The sequence below is a fragment of the Maylandia zebra genome, linkage group LG13 (genome assembly GCF_041146795.1).
Source record: "Maylandia zebra isolate NMK-2024a linkage group LG13, Mzebra_GT3a, whole genome shotgun sequence".
Classification (NCBI taxonomy): Eukaryota; Metazoa; Chordata; class Actinopteri; order Cichliformes; family Cichlidae; genus Maylandia; species Maylandia zebra.
The window spans coordinates 23,763,242-23,778,725 of NC_135179.1; the positions used below are offsets into that span (position 1 = coordinate 23,763,242).

The 15,484-nt window shown below is 41.3% G+C and overlaps 1 protein-coding gene and 1 long non-coding RNA gene across 2 annotated transcripts in view; one reads left to right on the plus strand and one right to left on the minus strand.

Annotated features, from left to right (window-relative positions):
- The window catches only part of LOC105941104 (uncharacterized), a 65,889-nt gene that overhangs the window by 32,966 nt on the left and 17,439 nt on the right, over positions 1–15,484 (plus strand). The gene's annotated exons all lie outside the window — the stretch shown is intronic.
- btbd3b (BTB (POZ) domain containing 3b) lies at positions 348–7,242 on the minus strand. The gene is made up of 4 exons (XM_004559768.3): positions 6,247–7,242; positions 5,241–5,331; positions 3,399–3,517; positions 348–2,725 (listed from the first exon to the last, which is right to left on the minus strand). Exons 1-4 carry the CDS (start codon positions 6,555–6,557, stop codon positions 1,693–1,695), a joined length of 1,554 nt encoding a protein of 517 aa, XP_004559825.1. The 5' UTR covers positions 6,558–7,242; the 3' UTR covers positions 348–1,692.

The window sequence follows — 15,484 nt, forward strand, 5'->3', positions numbered from 1 at the left end:
TGAAAGAAAAACTTTGGTGCTTTGAGATTGTTTTTCGATTTGTTTTCTATCTTTTGAATCATGAGATGTGATGGCCTTAAGGAGCCATTCTTTATAATGGCAGGCAAGATGGCATACAATATTGGCTAAGCTGTGAGGTGTAATATTGCGTGTTTAATCAGGAGACGGAGTTAGTTTGACAGACAGGATGTAAAAGTTGGATGAAGACAGGCATCATCAATCAACAGAGTTCTTCTTGGCATTGTAAATCACTGCAGTGCCGATGGGCATCATCTGTCGCCCCTCCTAATTTCAGGCAAAGTACGTAGCTTTATCACTTTTTACAGATGGGCTACACAGCCAGCACGCACCACTTCTTTTTGTTTATTTCCATCATCAACAACCATACACATTCGTCGGTCTCCCAGCACTGTAGCACGTAAACACAGGACATGAACACCAGTTTACCCGTCCACTGTCATCAGCAGGCGAATATTCAGTAGCACAGCAAATAAGAAAATAAAATCAAAACAAACTCCCTCGCTGGAGTAAAACAAAACAAATTCATTTACAAACCAACATCAGTGCAATTCTGTAGCATGTACAGTATGCTTCTGCAAATACTGATACTGTACGATCACATTGGGAGGGAGTGCTCAGCAGTTCAGAGTGCGCAGGGTTTTTAAGGGAAGTAAAAGTCCATAAACGGCTTCTAACACAGAATCAATGTTGATCTTTTTCACTGTAAACAAAACCAAGGCGCCAGAACAATTAGTAGTACACATCAGATGAAATGGAGCCGCTTTGCCCATGCTGTAAGTACTCCAGTGCAGACAGGTTTAGATAGAAAATCAAAGAAATCCCTTGGTCTACCATGTAGTAGTGAGTAGCCAGAAGTCCTAATGTTAACTGTAAAGATAATGGAACCTCAGTGGAGTGGGTGTAGGTGTAGAGCAACATGCTACAGAGGGGTTGTGTGGCTTATATCTAGTGCTCCCTAATCTAAGACCCCTTAAGCCCTCATTAAGTGCCCTGTTACTACAGTCAAAGAATCAATCAAGAGTCAGATTGAAACTTCTCAAATGGTTCGTACATACAACAGGAATCAGTAGTGCGTTTTTTTTTGTTGTTGTTGTTTTTTTGATGGAATCGTGACTTGAAATTTGGTGTTGGTTTTGAATGTCACACAGCCACTTTCACTTCCTTTGTGATGCCGATGATGTCGTGACATGAAATGTTCATCATACAATGTAGAATGTGAAGTATTGCTGCTCTATATGTGCCTTCTATGCAAGCATAGAAATAATAAACATACTGTAGCGTATTCATTATATATGATTTCTTTGTGGGCAGCACTGGCCACAGTTGTGGAATTATATATACATTTCAGAATGTACAATATATTACTATCTACAGGCACATTTAGTGCAAGATGTCTGCTTTTTTGTTGTTTTTTGGGAGGTTAAGACCAGTTCATTGGTGTATTTGTGTAAATCCACATCTTGAAACATATACAATATATGGTCCTACTCAAGTGGACCACTTGCTAAATTCCAAAACACATAAGACCCTTTCACAGGTCTGAGATCTGATTTTTTTTTCCTGCACAATAGTGACAAAAATAAATAACAGAAGGTGACACTATGCACAAAGTGATACATTTCCATTTTCAAAAGTGCACTGAGAATCAGCCAGAAGGTTAACCAGGTCTCGTCAAGCATAGAAGATAAGTTCTGGGATCTGCCCTCCTTGCACCCCAGTGCCGTTAGTGCTGTCTGACGAGCACTGGAATTGAAATGTTACTTTCCCGCACTGTACTTCTGTCATTCCTTCCTGTCCAAAGTAGCTCAACTCATTCCCGTCGAGAACCACGCTGGCGGTGTAGAAGGTATCTGGCTCAATCTGGACCGGATACTCAAACCACACCGGGAAAGTGTTGCTGGAACCGTCAGAGAAGTATTTGCTGAGGTTTTGTCCAAGCAGTACTCCTTGACGTTTCAGCTCAATCTTGGCGCTGTACTCTGCTGAGCCACAGCTAGATCCATACAGTCCAAACCCAGCAATGAAAACTCTTTTATCCACTGCAAACTGTATACTGTCACAGCGGCCCCGATAGCGCCACTGATTGCTTCGGTAGGCACAGGACTGGAATCTGTGGCAACGCTGGGGGGTGAGGCCCTTCCTAGGCTGACTGACAAACTGCATCTCTGGCTTCTTGGCAGCTGTATACCATAGGAAGATGTCATTGGTCTCATTAAGCGTCAGAACGCCCGACTGGGCTGCTCCATTGGCGAAATCATCCAGAGCCATCGTAGGGATACGTATCAGGTACATGGCCTTGCCCAAAACCTTACGCTTGTTGTCAGTCGATGAGGTGAGCTCTTGTCTCTGACACTCGGCCTCTGCCCAGCTAAGTGCAGCCTCAAATACCACTATCTCTTTAGCGTTGAGTGTTTCCCGCTGTAGGATACTCTCCAGGGTTTGGGCATCAATGTCGCAGAAGCCCTCTGAACGTAACGCCAGCTCGGCCTGGGCATCAATCACTTCCCAGCAGCGCTGCGTCAGCTCTGGCTCCTCGAACAGGCAGCTCTGAGAGAGCAACACGCAGGCGTTCTTGGCACTCAGGCTGGTCTCCAGGAAGTTGACACAGGCACGTGCCAGGTGAGGGACAATGTACTTCTTGGCAGCATAAAGAGTGGCCAACACTGTGTCAGCACTCAGGTCAATTTCATCACAGTAAATGTACCTGTTGACATAAAATAGGAATTTCTCAGCAAACACCGGAGAAATGACAAGAAAACGGCACGGTGTAAATGTGTTTTCTATGATCGTTAATTTAGATGACATGATTCAAACAATAATGCATTTGAGGTTTATTTTTAGTTTCTTATGACTGAAAGTGATTGACATTGAAGTGCTGTAAGCAAAACTTTCCTGTATCTGTTCAAAAATATTTAAGAGAGGAACGAAACGAGATTCTCGCCAGATAAAAAAAAATCGCAGCGCAAACTTATCAAACTGGCCAACATCATAGTATTCCTCCTACGTCTGTGTCTACCACCTATCACAGTTTGCCTGCAAGGACAGAGAAACAAAACTCAGAAATAAAAGTGATGAAAGGAAGGCAACGAGGAGGTAGAAAAAATATCCTGGGATTCAACAGGAAAATTTGAAAGTATAATGAAATGAACAAGTACAACAGACAGATATAGATTCTGTCCCTGAGATATATAAAGAACACTTCATCTCATTTGTCTGTCAAGGCTTACTTAACAGTTTTATCTGAGATTTGCCAGAGAAATAGATACAGATCAGTCTTATCAAATTATTCTTTTTTTTTAACCCATGCACCCCTTGTTCAACTAAAGCACTACGAGGTCAACGGGCCCAGTCGAAGGAAGAATTTAGAGAATCCTTACTTCAGCATTGCCAGAAATGCTGCCGGTTCCACATCTGGTATGTGGATTTCATCCTTGTTCTCAGCAAGTTCACCGTAAAACATGGCATGAAACACCGAGCTGCCCACAGCCAACACATACTGTTGAAAGAAGCAAAGAAAACAGAGTGACGGATGGGAAAAACCAAAATGAAAACAGTTTATCTGTGACGTCAGTGTAATTCATGTGACATGTACTAACATCTGGAAAATGGAGGAAGATTATTTGAAGTGGGGAATCTCAGTGCATTCACGTAACAACACAAATCCCTTTGTGCGTTGGCAAAATCGCACCTGTTGATTTTCTCAGCGCTGCTTAGACAATTACTGTGTCCCCTCAGGGCACAGATGCAATTTTCTAATGAAGAAGACTTGTATTTGCTTGTGACACTACTGAACCGAGTGCAGCAAAAGTTCAATTTCTGAAACTAATGAGTCATCTAAATGTATGATGAAATCACATGCAACTCAATATGACTGTGTGTCTAATAGTTTATTAGACAATGCTATGAATTCTGTTATTAAACCTGAGTTTAAGGTCTCTGTGTTCATGCCTGTGTTGTGCATACGTGTGTGTGTGTGTGCGCGGCACAAGTGTGTGTAGGTGGATATGTGGGTGGTATAAAGAACACAGAATTTCTCCAAAGTGAACTGCATGCGCACTAGTCGAAAATAAACCTTGCAAATCTAAGGGTTTTTGGAAACAATGCCGTTGTTTTTGTGGCTGTTGTCATACTCTGAAATTCATGCTTATTTTCATTAAGCAAGGTCAGCTGAAAGACAGATGCTCTTTGATGTGCGTTTAGAGACAAGAATCCATACGCTGCATATTGGAATAATATTATTCTCACCTTGCGGCTCTTTATTTTTTTAAAGATATCGACATAAATGACTGTTTCTACTTCCACCCTCCATCCCACTATGATAGAGCTGTTAACAAAAAGCAGATCATGAGGCATATTCAATCTCCTGCCTACTGGACACGATAAAGATTGTTGCACTGAGTGTCATATCTCGTTGCCATAATGCCTCAGCATAAAGCACAGTCGAGTCAGTGTCCTTCCATAACTGCGCTCTAAAGTGTACAAAGTGCATTGCAGCTACCATTCATGGATTACACATTTTGGTCCCATGTAAAGAACATTAAAAATGACCCGTGCAGAGCCATTCGGAGCCTGTTGATGTGGAAATTTGTGCGCTTACAAATTCATGCGACTGTTCTAATCACAATCAAACAGCAGAAATGACTTTTAAATGATTTATGCGCTAATCATAAAAAAATAATGAGGTCAGATGGTGGACTAAACAGTCCAACAGCTGTATTTACACTAGAAATTGCATTGTCGCGTCAAACCTAAAGGATACTCGGTTAAAGACAAAAGTTTGTGCAGGGTGCGAGGCGCACACATGGACGTGCCTCACTCTGCGTCTGATCATTGTTACGGTGTGCTGTTGGGGGTGTTTGATTAAAAGTTGAGTAATTGCAGAGCATTTTCATGAAAAGCTGAGCTAAAGCGGAGACAAAGACGCTCCATCCTGCGCGAAACGACCGCTGAAGAGGATAGCCCTTCCTCCTTCGCTCACTCTGTGCCTCCATCCTTCAGCCTCATTTACATAAATAATTGAGGACTGTCTCGAAAAGACACATGGTGCGGAAGTGATGGTGGAGCACAAAAGGAATCAGTTTCATTATAGCTGGCAAAGAGGAAAGATGTTTTTTTTCAAGCTTCTATGATATGAGCAACAATGGGCCAGCCTGCGTGGCTGCTTGTTTGTTCATTTTCCAGCCTTTTAGTGCAACTTCACTTGATGCTAAAATTCTTACTCTGTGTCCCGGAAGTCGCTGGGTCCTTCCAGGCTGACCCACAACAAAGTGAACATCTGCCATCAGCTCATTGTTGAACATCACAGAATTTCTACAAAGGGAAAGAAAAAAAAAAGGAGGGAGCGGGAGGAGGGTACAAACAGAAAATTAGGTGATTTTAAGGCACATTAAGGATTTTCTTTCTGTTTAATTTAACCTTTTACCAAATAGGGATTGTAGCTTTTAGCAGAAATTAAACCAAATATCATACATCACATTTACTCTGATCTTTCCTGTTATTCTAAACACTCTAAACACAAGTTTTATGAGTGTGCAAAGTGTGCCAGGTGCTTAAATTAAAATTTAAGTCTCGCACAGAGCAATGAAAGCTCATCATTTTTATCCTTATGTTCTTTTATTCATTCTTTCCACATAAAGACAGAGGGAGAAGATGATGAAGTCAGTGGAAAATCCCCACCGTGAAAGAATGGGACCAACAATAAAGCTGCGTTCATATATTATTGAGCAGTGGAACATGTCACAGGGGTGGGTAAACAGCCCCATGATGTTCTGGAGAGACAACAAAGCCGGGTCAGAAAACACACATTTTGCGCTGGACTGCTGGGATCCTTTACTGATAGGCCAAGGCAAATATTTTGCTTTTAGTACAGATCGGCCCTCCGCCTGTTGTGCATTAAAAAAACGCACTCGCTGTGACTGTCCGCCCTCTGTTGTGTCAGAGCGGCAAAGTCTGCAGGAGGCAAAGAGGGTGTAAACAGAGTTCCCCTGTCAGATGGAGGGCAGGGCAGAGATATCACCCACCCCTGCTCAAACCTACATGCACTCACAAACACAGGCACCACCCGTCACGCCTACTACTTTAGTAGAAGTGTTTTGTTGTACATTTTTAATCGTAAGACGGGTGCAATTCAGTAAACCAATTAGACTTTATGGGACATTCTCAAATGTAATCGTCCAATTCATCTTTTTGATCTAAATGTTAATAAAACTTGCAGATTTTCCTTACCTCTCTCTTATAGTGGAGTAGAGTCCCTGCCAGTTACAGTTCTGAATTGTGTTGTTGTTGTTGAGGTTCTGCTGCTGGTACTGTTGCACTGTGGTGGTGGATGCCGGCTTTTTGGTGGGGAAAATATCCGCTGCCATCTTCTTCTTTTTCTTGCTCCTAAGTGTGATTATCTCATAACAGACTGGGGGCAGCTTGGAGCTGCCACTCGCATTCCCTTTCTTGGAGCTTTTACTTGACTTGCTTTTCACTGACTCAGGAAGCATTAAGAAGAAAGTCAGACATTTCATGTTCCTTCCCTTGGCATCGACCATGAGTGTGTTCAACTGCCGAGCAGTGAGTGTGCATGCAGAGAAAACATTCACCGGGAGCAGGCAGGTGCGATGGGGGAGCGAGGACAGCGGAGACTTGAGCTGCACTCAGCAGCGCAGCAGTCAAAGATCCTGTGCGAGGTTTGTATGACCTTTAGGGAACTAATAGAATAACTCCCTTCTCTCCTCTAAAGAGGCAGGTTCACACTGGTGATTGAAAGGCACTTTTCCTGTGTGAAGTTTGATCTGCTGACGGAGAGGCTCTTGTGGGTCCCATCCCTGTTAGTCCAGAGTGATGAGATCAGCTCTCTAAATCACTTCTTTTTCTCTCCTCTGCTCGCCTCTCTCACTCACTGCTTCGCTGAGGGTTGGCCTGACAGCTCCAGATTTAGTATAGCTGCAGTGGTCCTCAACAACGCTGTTTAATCAGTTCCTTTCATTTCGCGCTCTTACTCCTTCTGTGCTTTCCCTCCCCTCTCTGCTCTCTTTTCATGTGTTGATCTACTCGTTTTTCTCCAACACGGCCTCTTTCCCCTTCCTCTCCTCCATGGAGCAAGAGTCCTCTGCAGGATGCTGTAGCCGTGGATGCCGTGTTGCTCCGCTCTGCTCAGCCTCTCATTCTGCTGACTACAGAGGTTGAATGAGAGAGTGCAGAGAGAGAGGAGGAGGAAGAGGAGGCGGAGGAGACCCCCCCACTACCACCACCACTCCCCACCCTCTCTCAGCACAGTACATGGCTCTCTCCAGAGCTCAGCCAATGGCAACACACAGCATTCATGATTGGCTAATGCAGCCTATAGCAGCACATACTTGAATATGCAATAGTGAATGTCAATTAAACTCAATTAAAGTGACAGCCATGCCCCATAAGAATGATATATTTATCTCCGGCTTTACTGTCTGTGGTTCCTTTACATGAAGCAGCAGCATTGAGTCCAGTAAATGGAGACTATGTTATAATGCAAAAGAACAATGTAAAGTTACAGGGGCTTTTTAAGGGCAGGATTTGTCTAATTCTTGAGTGGTCTGACAATCACTCGTTATTTAAATGAGGTTTCCGTACATTTACACAAACAGTTGAATTTGAACTTCATTTTTCACCTGGGCTGCTTTGATGAGACTTCTTACCTCTGCAAAACCTTAGTAGACTTCAATCAGTAAAAGATTTACAGCATGCCCATTCATGCCAAAAACCTAGTTATACTCAGGATATTTTTGTTTGTAGAATTTGATCTTGTAACATGTTACAATGTGTAAATATCCCCAAAGCATTTAATATTTCAGTTTTAATTAATAGCTTTTTTTCTTTGCTTTTTAGTAAGAACAAAGATCTTTTCTTAGAGCCTTTTTTGTTTTGAAGTACTCAAAAGGCAAATATGTGCTTGCACTTAGGCTTCCTTGTTAGGTCATCTCTTCAGGAGAGTACATGAATCTCTGAACTCTCTACACAGTGTACAACATGATGCATATTTTCCCCTCTGCTCTTTTACGCTAGTTAGACCTGAGCACAGTGGGGATTCTGTTTAAACTGAAGGGAGGATTTAGCCGCTTGGCGGCGGTGGTGGTTTAAAATATTTCGCTGACATTCAGTATTATACAAAAGTCTTAAGCCAACCATCATTTCTTCATGTTTTGCTTCCAAGGAGCCAGACTTTCTTATATTTAAGTGGTTTTGAGCAGTAGTTCTCCAGGCTTTCCGAATGTCTTTCTTATGATTTTCTTTGGATGTTGGTTGGTTGTTCACTTTTTTTCAGTCCACTCCTGGTACTTGACCATTTTCAAAGAAATCTTTCTTTTGTTTGTTTAACCACTTAATACTGACCTATGAATCATTCAAGCATAAAAAAAGCACCTAACTCAAATGATGAACTAGTGCTGTGTCTAAGCAGAACAGACAACTTAGAAAGGATCCTATTCTAAATTGCACCTTTAGGGACTTATTTCCAGCAGCCTGTCACAAAAACACATAATTTCTTCTCATTTCTTTGGTTGAATCCATGAAAAATGCCAAAGACAACACAGTTTAAAAGAAATAAAAGATTGTTTTTGCAACAAAAAAGAGAACTATTAGCAGAAAACTTGGCATATCTTGGCACAGTGTGAAATGTGTTCTTAGAAAATCTGACAAAACTGGACTAGTGGAGAACAAAAGAAGAAATGGTAGTCCTAAAAACAACATCTATAGAGCCTGAAAATCATGTCCTTCCAGTAAAGACCTGACACAGGACATGAGACATCCAATGGAGCATCATCAGAAATTATTTCATTGAAAGGGTAGCTGTCAAGAAGCCATCTTCAAAGAATAGTAAACAGTAGATGAATTAAAATGCATGACTCATATTTTTCCCTGCTTTTTTTGGTTTTGTTTAGTTAATCCTGAGCACAGTAGGGATTCTGTTTAAACGTCTGGGACGATTCAGTAGTTTGCCGGTGGTTTAAATGGCCTTGCAGACATATATTGTGTAGCGATCCGGCGTTTAATTTCCTTTATTTCATAGCATGTTGCTGTTGCCACTCCTGCTACTGTGTACACGTACATTTATAACAGTACTATTTTAGGCAGCGCTATCACAGCTATTAAATGCTGTTCATTGGTGTAAAATAACATATTATATTTGTAAGAGTGAGAATAAAACTGACAAAAAGAACAAGATAAGGTGAATAGATTTAATAGAGAAAGTCTTCCCTGAACCACTGTCACTGTATTGATTTTTCCATAAACCTTAATTAACTGTCTTAGTGTTTGTTGCGCTGAGGAGCATTAGCCCACTAAGTCCCCTCTACAGTGCACCCTGTAGAACACAGAAAATTTGCTATGGTAACATGGAGCCAGCATTACAGGGCAACATACTCTCAAATTGCAGGCCACTAGAGATGTTACCCTGGTAACCACTTCCACAAGCAACAGCAGGACAGAAATGTAACATGCAGACCAACAATAGGGACAGTAAATGAAAAGGTCTAATGTATCTGTGCATCTTTTGATTTAAATATTTCACAGCAATCCAGTGTCACCACTAAACGCTACATTAAAGCTGTGTAGTGTTTTTAGGAGGCAATATGGATAACCGGTGACAGAATACACATGTTAAAACTGACAGTTTTGTGATTTATCTGGCATCGTGGTGAAGCGGCCGTACAGTACACGATAAATAGAGTGTCACTATATATCACCTTAAATGGCTTCCTGCATTCTTTAATTACATTTTCCCTCCATTCATCAGCAGAAAATGTAATCTTGTTATTCACACATTCAGGCTGGGAGTGAGAGGAGGAAATAATGATGGTGTTTGTCACAGCGTCAACATCACCTTTTTGTCTCACACTTTCTAATCACACAGTCAGCCTTTTTCACAGAAAAGGAAAACATTAACGTAGAGCAGCAATCAGCATTGTGGACAAAAATTTATAGCAGTTCTTGAATCACCGACGATTAAATGTTGATGATTTTACTCAAGAATAGGCTGAGACTACAAGTCATATTTTAATCTTTAATAATTAAAAATAATTACTGATAGAGCCAGTGCCAAACGTGTTATTCTTGCGTGTTTTTGAGGTAGTATGAAAGCAGTGCACTTAAAGTATTAAATCGTCTTATTTTCTTCATGCAGGTATGCGGTTTAAACATTTCCCTCATATTTTCAAGGCCCCGCGTTGCTCCAACCTCGGGTTTATCAACTTCAAAAGGCGAAGTTAATAAGCAGCAGAAGTCCAGCCTGTGCCTTTGTTGATTGCTTCTTGATGACCGTACTCAATGCAACACCTTTATCTTCAAAGTAGGTATACCAGGACACCTTCATCTTCTAAGAAGTAACCGGTGCAGCCGGTGTGCAATGCATACAAGCCAGAAAAGCTGGACAAAGTAGAAACAGATACGGCAGTTGTTAGGAAGATACCTAAGTATTTGAAAGTTGCTCTTTAGCTTATTTAAATTTCCAAAAAGTTTCCTATACAGAACAAATAAACGAGAAGTGATGTGCAGGGCTACATTTTCAGAATGTAGCCAGACAACTGCATGCACTTATGCAAGAGACCAGAGTTGTAAGTTTTCGGTGTTAAAATATTAGTGAACATGAGTGATATTAATGGAGTTTTGTGGGAGGATCTAAGTATAATTTCTTCAAAACTCACTGAGTACTAGGGTCATTAATTATGTTGCGGAAGTGGCTGCTTGCCATTTGTGAGCTGGAGCACAGAGATGCTGTTCCGAGTAGTGGCAAAACTCTTCTGCAGAGAGACACCTGCTGAGAGGCTTGGCTGAGCACAGTGGAGGAAAGAGGAGGCTGCGAAATGAACTGTGATGCACGCCTGGCACACGAATGCAGGGACAGGATCCAACAACTCGTCCAGTGCCTCCCCCCACATTCCCAGTAGCCTTCCCCCTTCTGCTGCCACTGTTAAAGCAGGCAAGGGCACCTGACAGGTGGAATTGGGGGGGGGGGATGATGGCGTCTGCCCAGAGATGGGGCTTAAGGCTCCTGAAAAATAGAGCTGCTAGTCGGCGGCGTCCAGGAGTGAGCAGGCAGTCAAACACAACACAGTTTGTGTGCGTGTGTGCGTGCAAGTTAAAACGCAACGTGATGCGTGTTTATGAAATTAAAACGTGTCATTTATCGATACCCTCTTTCTAATACTGCACTCTCCAGTTTTCCCTGCTTCTTCACATCGAGCATCAGAGGATTAATTTTGCCTGTCATTCCAGATTTAGCCTCTGTTGCATAATCAGCTTGTCAGAATTAGTTTTAACAATGGCACATAAAAGATTTCTTTAGAAAAACCAATCAACGTCGATTATCAAAGGGAATTTTTAACAACGTCCTGTCTAACAAATAGCCTAACACACCAGAGAAGACAACAAGACCATAGATGAGATGATAGCCTCTCCTTTGGCTCACAATCAATATGTCACAGGCAGAAGATGTATGGGGGTAATTTTACTCGCCTAGAAAGCACAGAAATACACAGAAACTGTTGGTGGGCTGGAGGAGCCAAAAGACTCTTGGATCACATGCACAGGAACAGCTGTTTTAGCATGGATACATTCCCCCACACATTTCCACTATCCTTATGCATCTGTCCCGGAGCTATGCGATTGTGTGTCTGTGCATGTCTATTCGTGTTTATGTGCACGCGCTGCTACTGCTGAGTGCGTGGACACAGTAATGACAGTGTAGAGAAGACCTTATAACCCTGGCCCACCACATGCTCACACGCTGACTCCCACACACTTTCCACCATTGCTCACTCATAACCCTCTCGCTGCTGTCACATAAAACCCAATAGCCATAATTTTCATTGTGATTAAATGTTTTGCATGTGATGTGAGATGGTCTTCGCAGATGTATTACGTATTGTGCCCTTCGGGTAATTTGGCAGTGTAGCTCAATCACGGCACTTTTTATTTGTTGTCTAGACCATTGACCTTGCAACTTATTGTCGGAAACTGTTACTGGCTTGTGTGTGTAAACCAGCTTATTGGCGCTGCATGTATTAAATTGGTAATTAAGCTGAAAGATCTTGACATTTGTGTTAGCAACTGGGAAACCTTGAAAGACCTTGATAGATGGTGTTTGGTGTGTGCGCGAGCTATGCTGCAGGATGGGTTTTATTACTATCTGATGTTGTATCCACCTGATTTCTCTACTGTTTTACTGTACTTGAAGTTTATTTGAATTAGCTGTTTTTCGTGACTCAGTTTTCACTCATAATAAAAGACATGTACATTTGTTTTTAAAGTTTCAGTTGTGGCCAGAAGTTAAGATAAACTAATCATGGGCATGAATGTCCTAGTAATTTCAATCTTTTAATTATTTCTTTGAACAGGGTGGAAAGATTGTACAGCATAGGTCTTTAATGACAATTTGATGAAGAAATGTGGTTCTCTTTTGGATTTTATCCAACCCACACAAAGTCAAAATATATATACATACAGGATCAAATATATCCATGCACCCCCACTAATATTTGGTCAAATAGGGAGGAAGTTGTGCATCGACTGGACCCTTTTGGTAGCCATAAACAAGCTCCTGGCACAATTCTGGTTGGATATTTTTCTACGCGTCTTTGCAGAATTAGACTGCTTTAGCTATTCCAAAACCAGTTTTGGTGTGTGTTTGGGATCAAACATCCAGTTGTGTCCAAGTTTCAACTATCTGGCTGTTGATCTGATGTGAAATTTAATTATTTGAAGGTAGTCCCCCTTCTTCATTATCCCATCCACTTTGTGCAGTGTACCCTACCACTTCCAGCTAAACAGCCCTAGTGCATGATGCTATATACGCATAATTGACAGCTGATATAGTGTTCTTCGGTTTGAAAGCCTGACTTTTATCAAACATACTGCTTCGATGTGACCAAATAGCTCAAATTCAAATTTTATTTGTCACACACACACAACCATACACAGTATGACATGGGGGTAAAATGCTTGTAGCTGTAGAATGCCCGACCATTAAATGACAGAAAAAACGTTTTACAATATTTACAATTTACAGTTTACTACAAAATTTACAAATTAACTTAGGAATTTACAGTAAAGAATGTGCAAATAGCAGAAGAGATTATAAAGATTATAAATTATAGGAATTATAGGATTATAGGAAATGTGTGGTGGTGCGTGTGGTGATGTGTGTGAGAGTCCAGTCTTATAGTGACGTGTGTGGGAGAGTCCAGTCCTACACCTGGTTCAGGGCCCGAATAGCCTGGGGGAAGAAGCTCCTCCTCATTCTCTCTGTTTTGGCCTTAAGGGAGCAGAAGCGCTTCCCAGACCTCAACAGTGAGAAGAGTCCATTGTTGGGATGGGAGAGGTCCATCATAATCTTCCTAGCTTTGGACTTGCACCGCTTGGTGTAGATGGACAGCAGGTCAGGGAGCTCTGATTGAATGATGCGTTTGGCTGAGCGCACCACTCTTTGCAGATCTCGTCTGTCCTGCTTGGTGCTGTTCCCAAACCAGGTGCAGATGTTTGCCGCCAGGACGCTCTCGATGGTGCAGGAGTAGAAGTTCTTGAGCACCTTCAGTGGCAGATGGAAGTCAAATAAGTGACAGGTCTGAACTTGTATTCACATGCAGAATTGTTTAGAAATGACGCCACAAGACGTTCACAACTTATATAAAGCTACAATTCCCCTTTGTGCATCTTCACTGAGTTCAGTCTACCCAATTAGTGCTGTCAAACTAATCTTTTTCAAAGAAAAAGTACCATGATGTTAATAATTTCTTGTCAAATTAAAATACATTGTGGAACTTTCAGCTCCACTTATTAAAAGATGATATGTAGATATTTGCACCCGTATCTATACGTTTGACCCTGTGGGGTTGACAGAAAATCCAAAATAAATACAAACGTGTGCAAATCTTGTTTTTTTAGAGTAATTAATGCTGTACAATAATTCCATCCCAGAGAAAGAACAGTTCAAAGAAACTATTAAAAGCCCCGAATTACCATGAAATTTATGCCTGTGATGAGTGCATGTAAATAATTGTAAATACAGAGGTTAAAGAACAATCTAGCATATTGGATTAATAAGCATATTGGATTCATACATAGAGTTTGTTTGCTTCAGCCTGGTGTTCCTTTCAGCTGATGACATCGAGATATTTACACATTATAAATCAGAAAATAATTACACCCCCCAGTTCGATCCTCACGCTTAACGCGCATCATTTTTTTCCAGCAGTAGCAGCACAGGTCAGCAGTCCACAAAGAAAACAGCATCTACAAAGAAAACAACACACGGAGATTTGTATATTCCTGTACAGGAAGACAGAAGATTTGTATACCCTTTCACAGTTTCACACTTTCTTTAATACACTGTACTTGCAAATGTGAACACATTTGCACTTTCCTTCACACAGTCACAAATTTACACATATTTACAAAACTCTACTCAGGTGCATAGTGAGACACCGATTTAAAACTCTTCACACATACTTTGCAAATATCTTTGTTACAATAATATGTCTGAAATAACTGAGAATGTCAAGTGGTATGTTTTCCGCTTCTCACTCGACCCAGTGAGAAGTTGTTTCAGATAGTAATGAATGTGTTAAATTAAAACCTAACGATTCAATTTAACTTAAGACTGCAACGACAGTTAGGGACATCCTGACCAAAATGTCTCATCTGGAACTCGTATTCTGGCTTTCCAGTGCAAGCTTGCAGCTATTGGACACAGAGTAGCAGGTAGGCTGCAAAAACCAGAGGACCGGCTGTTCCACAAGTGACAGCTCATTATAGGAAGAGTTCAGGGGGGTAATGGAAAAGGATTTTTAGTTTCTGATTTCTAAACCTTAAAGTGTTTTTGTTAAAGTGTAGTGGGAGTCAGGATATTACTCATGCTGAAATTTGTCTGGGGAAAAGTTTTTAAAAAGCAGAATGTACCTGAAAGTGCAATCTCAGTCTAGTCGGTGATGCTGCAGTGTGGCGCTTCTGTAAAACCCTCTTTCAGTTGCATTTAGTGCTGGCAGACAGTTGGAGCAGTGAAGGCTTTCACTGGTAATTTTCAGCAAGTGTAGTCCTGTGAAGATCTAGATTATTTGTGATTATCACTGGTCATACATCCACACAGGAAGTACAGGATTTCTTTCATTCACTTTCTAATTCTACTATCGTTTACCTAAAATCAATATTTGAATTACAAACACTTTTGGCAGCATTCTGGAGCCTGACTTAAAGGATATGCTTCCTCGATAATTTATGAGAATCATAAAGCAGTACTTTATGAGCTCATATTATTCATTAAAACCACTGACGTGGAATGTGCTAAATTACATAACCAACATTGATTGTCCTGCAATACTAATCCAGTCCGGACACAGCTTATCTGCCTTGCATAGATCACTGAGGCTGTTAGAAAGCTTTGCAGCAGAAATGCTTAATGTTCTCTCAGCGTGATGTTCCTTAAGATCTCCATGAAGAGATGCTTCTG

Excerpts from the sequence above, each read along its gene's own strand:
- btbd3b (XM_004559768.3), bottom strand. The coding sequence starts at position 6,557 with ATGGTCGATGCCAAGGGAAGGAACATGAAATGTCTGACTTTCTTCTTA. Across the intron at positions 3,518-5,240 it reads AGCGACTTCCGGGACACAGA|TATGTGTTGGCTGTGGGCAG; the intron begins GTAAGAATTTTA and ends TTCTTTCAACAG. Across the intron at positions 2,726-3,398 it reads GCATTTCTGGCAATGCTGAA|GTACATTTACTGTGATGAAA; the intron begins GTAAGGATTCTC and ends TTATGTCAACAG.